Raw genomic sequence first — 12,802 nt, forward strand, 5'->3', positions numbered from 1 at the left:
CACCTGTTCCTCTTACAGAGAACCTGAGTTTGGTTCCTAGAATCCCTGTCAGTGACTCACAGCCAACTCTTGAAAGGCATATTCAGACATGCAAAAACATCAAAAGTGTCTTATGTTGAATTTACCAATTTGGTAAGACATCATAGTTATGCTAACAATGGCCATTTTCTGTCTGTTACAACATCAGTCAAAAAGCCATGGCATTGCCTTATAATTCCTTTAATACCTGCAAGATCCATGCAAAGCAGAATCCTCAGTTTGAATACGAGGAAACAGATCAGGAGAGGTTAAAACATTTGCTCAGTCACACAGCTTGTAACTGGAGGAGCCAGTACTCCGATGCAAAGCTGGGAGGTCTGTGGGACTGTTGTCACCACCACAGCATGAACACTAACCGAGAAACCAATATTGGAAGCACAGTGGTACATAGAAATACAGTTCATGTTTCATGGAAGAGGATTTTACATACTTCATCTAAAGAGTTCTTATAATTAGGAACTTCATCCTACCTAACCTGAGGTCTATTAAATCCATACTGTGAAAGCAAAAGTAATTTTCTTTTGTATTTTTTCTTGGTTTGTTTGTTTGCTTGTTTTTGAGTTTCTCTGTGTTCCAGGGAGTCTAGAGCTCCCTTAGTAGACCAGTCCTTGAATTCACAGAGATTCACCTGACCTGCCTCTACCTCCAGAGTGCTGGGACTAAGGGCATGGAACACTGTAGCAGGCTTTCTTTTGGGTCACCAATCATCTCTCAAATCATGACATGGAGACTTACTATTAGCTATGAATGCTCAGCCTTAGCTTAGGCTCATTTCTGGCTAGCTCTTATAACTTGATTTAACCTGTTTTCTTTATCTACATTTTTCCTTGCGGTTTTTACCTTGCTTTTCCTCCTTCTTCCATGTCTGTCTGGCTGGTAACTGCCTGACTGACTGGCCCCTGGCATCTCCCTTCTTCTCACTTCCCCTTTAGCCTAGATTACCCCTCCTTATTCTCTTTGGCTGCTGCCCTGCCTATCCTTCTCCTTCCTAGCTATTGGTCATTCAGCTTTTTACAGGACCAATCAGGTGCCTTAGGTAGGCAAAACAACACATCTTTCATTAAACAAACGCAACATAAGCAAATGTAACACATCTTTACATAGTTAAAAATAATATTCCACAACAGAACACCACACCTGGTGCAGTTTTCTATGAATTATTTTAAATATAAATATTATATAAAACATTTCCAGATTATACTTTACTAGAATAATTAAACTGAATGCCTTGTTAAGGAAATAGTGAGATGTGTTAAGAAGGGACGTCCTAGATGAGTTCAATGATCAAACAAATGTTGAAAAACATTCCCCCACTCTTGCTCAGTCTCTCAAGTACTGCTTGCCACAGAAAGGCAGAAAAATCATCTCCCCCCGCCAAAATATCCTAAGACAAAAGACCTGAGAGTTTTAAATGGACACAATAATTTTGTTATCCACACTATGAGACGGTACCAAAATTTATTTGACCTGTTAGATTTTGTCCCAAGTTGTTTGGATATCCTAAAATAAGTCAAATCCCTTGAGACAAAGATTCTAAGAAACTGAGGAAGTTTCATCTAAAGAGAGTGCTGCAAGGAGCAGAAATGTTGGTGTGATGTGTCCACCTGCACAACACGATCGCCGTCAATATCAGAATCTATGAGGTCAACAAAAACAAATCATCAATAGCCTCACAAAGTCAAATGCTACAGGCTGGCTCCTTGGGTCACAGTGGATTCTCTATAAACCTGGTAGTTTGAGTCCTGACTTTTTTTTTAACTTTTGCTATAAGCAGAGGTTACACATAAAATGCCTGGATAACTCCAGAGTGTTCTGGTGTTCACCTCCTGACCTCATCCAGTTCCCAGACTATCAGACTGCGCAACCTATCTGGATAGCAGCTAAGCCATGCACACTATTCTGGTCCCTGCTCTGACTGCATCTGGTTGAGAGGGGTGTGGTGTAACCAAAGGCTGAGGCTGACTACACCAATAATCATGGAGATTATCAATCAAACATCTGCCTATTCTACAACATGTAGGTGGTGAAATGTGATGTATGAGTAACTGAGAGACGAACAAAGGGAAAATAAAGTCCATGTTGACAGAAGTAAGTGCTGGGAAGATTCATAGTGCTTCAGGTGCTAGAAGTGAAGTGAGGCCCCTGTCACTCAGAATGAGTAGGAAGAATTTAGAGATAGAAGTTTTCTGAAATTCAGGAGAAGGCATTAGATCACCTGGGCTGCTACTTCGTCTTTGATCCCTTGCACTCATAAAAACGCCATCTCTGTGATTCCTTGTCCTTATGATAGGTATTTTCTTTTGTTCTTCAAAAGCCTATATTCAAGATTAAAATCCTTATGTGAAAGATGAACCCTAATAATGTCCGTCTACTAATTGATGGAATGTCAACTGATATCAAGTCCCCAATACCTGCTTATCTAAACCTCTTATCCTCTCACTGAATTCTGAAAGACACTACTGGGCTGCCCTCGCTAAGCTGCCCAACACCAGCTGTGTGGCAGGGTTTAACAAACCTATTGCTGCTCGTTCTTCACTCTGCCTCATCCTCCGCATCCAATGTATCATAAACAACTGCTTCTGGAAACATCTCTTCCTTCCGTACCGCTGTCGATGCCTTAACATGAGAATTTATTACCTATTCTCTTTCATTTAAATGGTCTGTTGCAATTTAATCTTCAATCCACATGCTTAAAAGTCATTTTTTACTGAAAACATCTGATCTTGTCACTGTTCTACTTTGTAAAAGCTTTCACTGCTACCCAATATAAATAAGCTAATACTTATGTCGGATAACATTCATATAATTTGACCTAGCTTTTGAGGTTTTATATATGGCCTTTCAGGTTAAAAATATCCCCACCTGTTGTCCATTATACCCTACTCATTTTATTCTATTTTTATATATGTAGATGCTTTGCTTGCTTGTATGTTTGTGTATCACATGTGTCCCTGGTGCTTCCTGTGGCAAGAAGAGGGAGTCAAATGCCCTGGTCCATTGTTATTGATGACTGTGAGCTGTCATGCGAGCGCTGCTACTAGAACCTGAGTCCTATGGAAGAGCTGTCAGTGCTTTTAATCGCTCAGTCATCCCTCCAACATCCCACAAACTGATCCTTTTAACCCAAGGTCACACATTCCCTCCTCTCGCCTCTTGTAGTCATCTACAGATACCTTTATTATATCACACTGCTTACATGTCTGCTTTCCTCATTCAACTATGAACTCTCTGAGGACAGAGAGCATGCCTTTCTCATTTATAGTCTTGTGACAAACATGGTGATGGGTGAGCTGTCAACTGGCAACACGTGTTTGTTGAAAGAGTGAATTATCCCCCAATATTATGACTTACCTACATCTGACTTTCCCTCAGTACCCTGAAGAAACTTCTTCTCAAAAATATATTCTTCCATTTCTATCTACTCTTCCTCTTACTTTCTATCTATATTATCAGAATATGTTCAAGGGAAAAGGCAAATGGGGAGTGGGAGCATATTTCCAATTCCACCTCCCTGACTTTCCACATTCTCCTCTGATTACTGAATTACACTAGATCCTGTCTGAACAGATAACATTGGTAAGGCCTTGAAAAGAGCTCTAATGTCTTCATCTTGGTGGAATGGAATACCTAGTGGTCTGTCCATCACTGATACTGCTGCTCACTGCTGACACTGTCACCAAAGACCTCAAAAATCTTATGATTCAAGAATCAAGCTAAGAGTTCCACTCCTTAACTGCACAACATAGGATGACCATTCTTTTTCTCTTATTTTGTCCTTGTTGCAAAAAAACTACTCACTTAACACAGAAAAGAGAAGGAGAGGAAAGGAGATGAGAGGACAGAAGAGGGGAGAACTGAACGCAACTTGAAAATATTGTTTGAGAACAATTTCTCCTACCAGTGTCAAAAAAAAGCTTCAAATAGAGATGTATTCAGTTACTTTTCTGCTTCACCACTGAATTACAAAGCAGGAAAATCAGCTTCTATTATGCCAAGGAACCCAAGAGAATATTGACCTGGAAAAATTCTAACCCCAAAAGAGCACCTCCCAGAAGATGACTACAGCTCTTGTAGGAAATCATTTAACCACAAATTCCAACTCCCCTTCACTCCTACAGCCTCAGTCACACATCTCAAAGGGCTGATCCCTTGAATCGTGACAACCTGACCCACATCAGCAACCCAGAGGCCATATGGCAACATACATCTTTCCAGTCTACTGAATAGGGAAAGGGAGGGACAACCAATTGAATGATTGTGATTGAAATCCTATAATTTATGATTTGTCAATAACACTTGCCTTTTGGAGAGTTCTCTTCACCCTTGACAAATTCTAGCAGCTAAAATATATAACTATAGCCACCTAAGACACATCTAAAACCATTCTTTGCAGTGAATAACAGGGACTGTCCGGGGAAAGGACATCCTCTCTATTAAAGACTTCAAAGGGGGCTGAAGAGATGGCTCAGAAGTTAAGAGCACTGCCTGCTCTTCCAAAGGTCCTGAGTTCAATTCCCAGCAACCACATGGTGGCTCACAACCATCTGTAATGGGGTCTGGTCCCCTCTTCTGGTGTGCAGGCATACACACAGACAGAATATTGTATACATAATAAATAAACAAATAAAGACTTCAAAGGGAAAAATACTTTGGTTCTTAAATTAAAAAGCTAGTTTGTAAATAGGATCAACTACACTGGAATGAACTGGGGCAGAAGTTGAAATTCAAATACTTTTTGGTCAGATCACAAAGTGACATTATTACTCCTGCAGTCATTAAACCACACTGACCAAATAACATCTGAATTTTGATAAATCAAGTCAGAGAAAGATACTTTCTTGAAACACAGAAAAAAATAGCTCCCATGGTGAAACTGGGTTTTATCAAACATGTACCCAAATTCCTGCATTTAACTCCCTCAAAACCATCCCTGTCTTAGGCTCATTTCTTAGCAATTGATGCATCCTGGCTCAGTGTAAAGAGGAGGTAGGATGAAAGTCCGGAGTTGCAGATTAGGGTCTTTACTATTGTATTTAGCAGTCACACAACACTAGAACTCCTGGTCTTCACCCACAGTGTGAAAGAACTAGACTACCTCATGGCCAAGAAAGGTCTCACCTAGTTCAAGTCACCTAAGTAATAAGGAACTACCATCTCCAAAAATAATTGCTGTAACATTTGAACAATTCAGATGTTGAAAAAAATTCTTAGGCAAAGTTCTCTCATGTACTTGAATTCTACCTACTCTAGCACTATGCAGCTTGAGTAAAACTTTTTTTCTGACAGTCACTCACATAACTGAAGACAGATACTGTGCCATCTATTCATGGTCCAACCATACACCAATCCATCTAAGCCTATTCTCTTTACTACATCCACCTAATCATGGTATCTGTTTCCTTAGAACACATATCAAGTTGTCTATAGCCTTACTGAAATGTGATCACCAGAAGTTAAAAGAATGTGATAAGTGCCAAATAAAGAGGACCTGGTTAATCTGCTCCTTTTAAAGTAGCCTGCCGTTGCACTGGCTGCCGGCTGCCATATCATTGCCACCATCACAATAAAACTTCTTTACTTGTAAATCTGCAATATCCTTGTGAAACTTAATTTGGGACCAAAGTCAGATTTTTACTTTTGTTTCTGTAAAGTTCATTTTATAACATTGCAACCCCTGGTACTTCATGCCAAAAATCTTCTTGGATCTTTACTTTTAAAATATCTGCCACCTTTTTACATATTCATCCAAGTTATTAATGAAGCATACTAACTATAACACAGTTTTAAATGTCAGTCCTGGAACATACCACCAGAGATTCCCCTCCATAATGATATGAATCTACAAGATTTGGGTCTTCTGACCACAAAAATGCTACATCATTGGATGCCTGTTTTTACCACTCTTTTATTTACCTTGCTTTCTTATCCACAATGATCTAATCTTTCAGTTGCATTTGTAATGAATTCCATAAATAAGTTTGCTCAGGACTTGGGGGAACTCATTGAAAAAATGTGAACTCTAAAGCTGGGAGAAGAGGAAGGAAATTCTAAGCAGCATAAGGTGGTAGAAATGGGAGCCTGAGTGACCTGGGTTTAAGTTCTCCTTGCTCACCTTATCACTATCAGTCCTCTCATCTCTGAAACAGGGATGGTAATAATGACCTCACAGGGTTGCTCTGAGGCAGAGAAGCAATGCATTGAAAATCTTAGCACATTCTTATCACACAGCAAGCACACAATAGAGATCAGTCTTATGATTATGATTAGCATGGTTACACCATGCTAAGACACAATAGCTACTGACATACAAAGACAATTACACCCAAAATTTAAAAAGAAGACCTGTGTTCTGTGAGTTCTAACTGAAGTTCAAAATGAAAGAGCCAGGAATTTACTGAAATTAGGAATGAAGGCATTAAAATATGGTACTTTTTAACCTAAACAATATTGGCAATCCCCTTGTTTGCTCTTCTTTGCTCATATTTCAGACATAGTTAACAGGACCCAAGGTGATGAAAGAGGATTCACAAATAGTTAATGCCAAAATAAAAAAAAAAACAGAAAATTGAGAATACGACACAGACACATAAATAAATAAAAATATAGTCTTGTAAATGGTAAACTGGAGATGGCAAATAAGGTTCTATGCACAAAGTGATGGCTCAGGAGGGCCCTAGGGGAGACTAAAGCTAAAGCTGAGGGACTCTAAACAGAGAGCATAGCATGCATAGATTTCCAGTAGGATTGAGTTCTCTAACATGACTTCCACAATACTCGAGGACTAAAAGAGGACCTTGAAGAATATGAATGCACGCAGAATTGTGAGGGGACTTTTATGTCAAGTACAGGACTTTAGAATCTATCAGGCAAAAAGCCATCACAGAGAATGACATTGTAGGCTGAGAGATGAATAACAGAAATGGATGGGTGTGATATTTACTACAAATACCCAATGGACAGATGTTACAGTCCAGAACCAAAACTGTCACATAGGAAATGTAGTATAGGCCTGCATAAAGGATATAATCTAAAAATAATACACATTATGTGGCTAAGCATGGGAGATAGGAAGAAGAAAATAATAGCCAGTGTGCAGATTTCTGGAAGAGAGGGCTCTGTGGTAGGGGATCAATAGTGAGATGGTTTTCAACAATATGGACTGCGACGTTGAGGAGACATCCACATGGAAGTATAGGTGGTTTAGCTACTAGCATAGAAATCAAAAGAGATCCAGGGTAGGAGTCTCCTATAGTTTTCGGGAATAATAGCTCACCCCGTCTTCCACACAAACTTATCCACACCTCTTACCAAGCTCCACTTGTGGGTTACACGGAAGGATACCTCTGCAATAACCTTAAAAACATGGCAAACTAATAAATTTTAACCAACAAACTTGTATTTCTAGTGATCATGACTTCGAATTCAAGAGCCCACATTCTTGCTTCATTTTGAAAAATCAAAATTAATAGGACTGTCTTCTCTCCAGTTATTATAGAATCAATATTGGTCTCATAGCAAGTTGTCTCATTAGCCAGAGATGAAATTCATGGTTAAAAGAGGCATGAAGGTAGGCATTGAAGTTGTAATGAATTTTTTATATATGCATGTATATGTACACACTTCTAGAAACAAGAAAGGATCAGTGTACACTTACCAGGTCAAATCGGGAGCTACAAAAACATAAGTATGGGCCTGCGTACATGAAACTTTAGTAAAGTCTCTTTCAGAAAATCACCAACAACACAGTATGGTAGGAGGCCACTTATTTGTTCCCAGCTGCTCAGCCCCGAAATAATCACACCGAAACCATATTATTTGCAATACTGTTTGGCCAATAGCTTAAGCATATTTCTGGCTAACTCATATCTTAAATTAACCCATCTCCATTAATCTGTGTATTGCCACGAGACTGTGGCTTACTGGGTAAAGTATGTAAATTCAGATTTGGAGCTTGCTACAACAAGTACACATGAGTACGTGAGGAAGCTGGGAAGTAAACACATGTCATTGGAGAAACAGAGGTGGAGATATGGGTGGTTCTGGGTTTGGTTAAGAATGAATCAGACCATCCCACAGAAGGTGGCTCCTCCCTGCATGGACTTACTGTATAAAAAGGCCATTCACTCAGACTGCAGTACCCAGCAAGCTCCTTCAGCTGCGTTCTATCCACTCTTCTTCCAAACAAGGTAAGTGGGAATGCATTTAACTTTGCCAGATTAATACTAAGACAAGTGGACACCTGTATAAATATGCATACTATCAGCCTTGATTTTTTGTTCTCATTCAAACTTCTTGAGAACTATGTTTAAGTTACTGAATTTTTTGTCCTCTCTTTTAAAAAAAAAAAACTACATTCATTCAAGCTCTACTAGGCATGGAGTTAATAAATCCAACCAGTTTTGTTAGGTTAAATAACACAAACTATTACATAGACGCTGAAAGATATTAGTATCACCATTTTATTATGTCAATACACACTAAAATTTCCTTGTATATTTATTCTTTTAGTTATTCCTCATTCTTTTCTGCTTCTCTGTGTTCTGAAGTAGGATTAGCCTTTAATTTTTCCATTCCCGTATCTACCTCATGATGAGTTTCTTTCCAGTTTAAATATAAACCAGCATAAACTATCATGATCTTTATGGCTCCATAGTAACACACACACACACACACACACACACACACACACACACCAGCTATCACTATTCTCAAAAGAGGGGTTAACCTAAAACAATCAAATAAACTATTGTACAAAGTAACATTTTAGTACACAATCAATTTGATCATTTTCTGATTAAAAATCAATATTTTATCACATGTAGAGTGAAATGCATCAGTGTTGACTATTTAAAGGTCATCCTACCTGACTCATCTCTATATCTCTCACATTAACCTGCACGAATAATGGATTTTATTTCCCCTTCATTTGGAACACTTCAGAAGGTTTCAAATTCAATTCTTTCAGGGGATAAAAATAATCTTGCAAAACTGTCTATTCAAATACATCACAACAAAAATCAGCAAGCACATTTCACTTTGTCCAAAACTACAAGGTCCATAATTCTTTAGGTCAGATTACTATAGCCATATTTGACAAATTTTTGTTCCCTGTTATGTAAGTCTAAAAGTCATCATTGCAATGCCTCTGTATAATACATACTTATGTCATTTATTGATATGCCTACTACTTTCTGGTCACTGAAAAGATAAGCACCTGAGCTTTTTATCTTCCTTCCAGGAAGAACAGTCAGTTCACTAAGAGTGACTATGATACACAGAGCACACTGAGGTCTAGGAGATTAAGAATCTACTATTGGGAATGAATTTAAAACCCCAAAACAGGCAGTGTCAGATACCAAAAAGCTTACTCAATGTTTTTACTTTGCAGAGAGTAGGGAAAAGTTGTTTATGATGAAGTTTCATTTCAAAAGTGTACTTCTTAAAGAAAACTACAGGTTGAAAATATAAATAATCATTACAGTAATAAATACAACCTACAAAATAAAAGTAAAAAATAAATTTTGTTTCATCTTTCTAGGTACATATAGACTATTGAAAGATGTCCACTCTCCTGGAAAACATCACCTCCATGATTGACATATTCCAGCAATACTCATACAATGATAAGGAAACAGAAACACTGAGCAAAATCGAGCTGAAGGAACTTCTGGAAGGAGAATTACGGGCAGTTTTGAAGGTAAGAAACAGAAAAAACAACCAAGAAAAGCAGACTTTCTGTTCCTCCCAAATAAGCTAGCTAAGACTGTATAAAACATTATTTAATTACATTATGTAATTAAAGAGCCCTGAGTAAGAAGAGCAAAATGTTATCTAGTTGTCCTTAAGTATGTACTTACATATTATTCATGTAGTGATACCATATGTAAAAAATGAATAATACCAATATTTAATTTAACTTTTCACAATAAGTTTCCCAACATCAAGAAATGTAGAGGGATTTACTGAGAGGAAATTAAGTGATAGAGTGAATAAATTCAGATTCACAAAGTGAGGAAAAGAATAATTGACCTCAGAAAATGAGGCAGGATTCCTAACTGATGTTTAAACATTAATTTATACATTACCAATATATGTGAAAGAATGAAAGATTATAAAAACACTACAAATGAAAAAATCTAAATGACATAGCACAAATGATGGTATAAAACATAAATTTAAATAGCAGTTGAATTATAAAGTTCAAAATAGTTGGTATGAAGGAATGTGTGTCTGCAATTCTTACAGAATCCAGATGATGAAGATATTGCGGATGTCTTCATGCAAATCCTGGATGTAGATCATAATGAAAAAATAGACTTCACTGAGTATTTACTGTTGGTGTTGAAGTTAGCTCAAGCATATTATGAATCATCTCGCAACAAAAGTTTGCAAACTGGATCAAAGAGAAGAAGAAAAGATCATTATAAAGAAGAAGAGGAGGATGGAGAAGGAGAAGAAAGAAGACAAAGACACAGAAGAAATGATGGAAAAAAAAATAATGAAAGATCCAAAAGCCCAAGAGGACGAGGGGAAAAAAAACACGGATCAAGCAGTAGAAAACAGGAGAGGGACACAAATACCCACAGAGAAAGAGAAAAACATGGGAAACATCACAGTTCAACTAGAAAGCATCGGGGAGGATCTAAATCAAATGAAAGAGGAGACAGCAAAGGGAAAAAACATAGAAGAACAAAGGAAACAAATGAAATAAAAAATGATGCCATGAAATATGAAAGTACAAAATATGAAGAAAGGGGAAAGGGCAGTGGTGATTATTATTATGAAAAGGAGAGTGACCAAGGAGAACATGAAGATGAAAGAACCTCAAACAGGAAAAAAATTGGACGACAACAGTCTACGGACAGGTCCAGGCAGTCCGGCTCCCGTCAGAGAAGCGAGTCCTCCCAAAGACATGCTGACTCTGCCAGGGGCACCACAAGAACAGGTTCCCGAGGAAGACAGCAGTCCCCAGCTGGCCACCAGTCACCAGATGGACCCAGGCATTCCACATCAAGGAGGGAGAGACAACAGAGGGACAGCACCAGCCAGGCCAGTGACAGCGAAAGCCATTCTGAAGGCTCAGAAGGACAGGCAGTAGGAGCTCGTGGTAATTCCGGGGCCAGCCATAGGCAACAACAGACATCCTCTCAAGGCCACAAAGGCTCTGGACCCTATCAGTTGTACTACTACTCTGAGGAAGAACACGGCCACTCCGAGTCCGGCCACACACAGCAGCGCTCCAGTGGCCGAGCTGCCCAGGGCTCCCATCAAGAACAAGGAAGGGACAGCACCAGGACTGGAGGCTCTCACCAAGGACAGACCTCCTCTGGCCACCAGGCTGGATCTTCCCAAGGAAGAACCGGACAGAGTGCTAGAGAGGGTCAGGGGTCCCACCGGGAGGCTGCAAGAGACAGCTCTGAGCACCACCAGACAACCTCTGGATCTGGCACCAGAAGGGGCCACGAAGACCGTCATGATGGCGCTGGACGCTCAGGATCCAGACAAGGCCAGAGAGGCTCCCACACTGATAGTGATTCCTCCCATGGTCAGGTAGGCCACAGAGCCCCATCAAGCAGGCAACCAACTGGACATGAACAGTCTACAGACAGGTCCAGGCAGTCCGGCTCCCGTCAGAGAAGCGAGTCCTCCCAAAGACATGCTGACTCTGCCAGGGGCACCACAAGAACAGGTTCCCGAGGAAGACAGCAGTCCCCAGCTGGCCACCAGTCACCAGATGGACCCAGGCATTCCACATCAAGGAGGGAGAGACAACAGAGGGACAGCACCAGCCAGGCCAGTGACAGCGAAAGCCATTCTGAAGGCTCAGAAGGACAGGCAGTAGGAGCTCGTGGTAATTCCGGGGCCAGCCATAGGCAACAACAGACATCCTCTCAAGGCCACAAAGGCTCTGGACCCTATCAGTTGTACTACTACTCTGAGGAAGAACACGGCCACTCCGAGTCCGGCCACACACAGCAGCGCTCCAGTGGCCGAGCTGCCCAGGGCTCCCATCAAGAACAAGGAAGGGACAGCACCAGGACTGGAGGCTCTCACCAAGGACAGACCTCCTCTGGCCACCAGGCTGGATCTTCCCAAGGAAGAACCGGACAGAGTGCTAGAGAGGGTCAGGGGTCCCACCGGGAGGCTGCAAGAGACAGCTCTGAGCACCACCAGACAACCTCTGGATCTGGCACCAGAAGGGGCCACGAAGACCGTCATGATGGCGCTGGACGCTCAGGATCCAGACAAGGCCAGAGAGGCTCCCACACTGATAGTGATTCCTCCCATGGTCAGGTAGGCCACAGGGCCCCATCAAGCAGGCAACCAACTGGACATGAACAGTCTACAGACAGGTCCAGGCAGTCCGGCTCCCGTCAGAGAAGCGAGTCCTCCCAAAGACATGCTGACTCTGCCAGGGGCACCACAAGAACAGGTTCCCGAGGAAGACAGCAGTCCCCAGCTGGCCACCAGTCACCAGATGGACCCAGGCATTCCACATCAAGGAGGGAGAGACAACAGAGGGACAGCACCAGCCAGGCCAGTGACAGCGAAAGCCATTCTGAAGGCTCAGAAGGACAGGCAGTAGGAGCTCGTGGTAATTCCGGGGCCAGCCATAGGCAACAAGCAGACATCCTCTCAGAGGCCACAAAGGCTCTGGACCCTATCAGTTGTACTACTACTCTGAGGAAGAACACGGCCACTCCGAGTCCGGCCACACACAGCAGCGCTCCAGTGGCCGAGCTGCCCAGGGCTCCCATCAAGA

The 12,802-nt window shown here is 41.0% G+C and overlaps 1 protein-coding gene across 1 annotated transcript in view; it reads left to right on the top strand.

The window, feature by feature from the left end:
- Positions 1-12,802, top strand: part of LOC119801176 — a 74,688-nt gene that overhangs the window by 36,730 nt on the left and 25,156 nt on the right. Inside the window, 3 exon segments of the mRNA XM_042054125.1 lie at positions 7,982-8,225; positions 10,626-11,809; positions 11,861-12,594. Of these exon segments, the coding sequence (XP_041910059.1) occupies positions 7,982-8,225; positions 10,626-11,809; positions 11,861-12,594 (2,162 nt within the window).

The sequence above is a fragment of the Arvicola amphibius genome, chromosome 14, assembly GCF_903992535.2.
Source record: "Arvicola amphibius chromosome 14, mArvAmp1.2, whole genome shotgun sequence".
Taxonomy (NCBI): Eukaryota; Metazoa; Chordata; class Mammalia; order Rodentia; family Cricetidae; genus Arvicola; species Arvicola amphibius.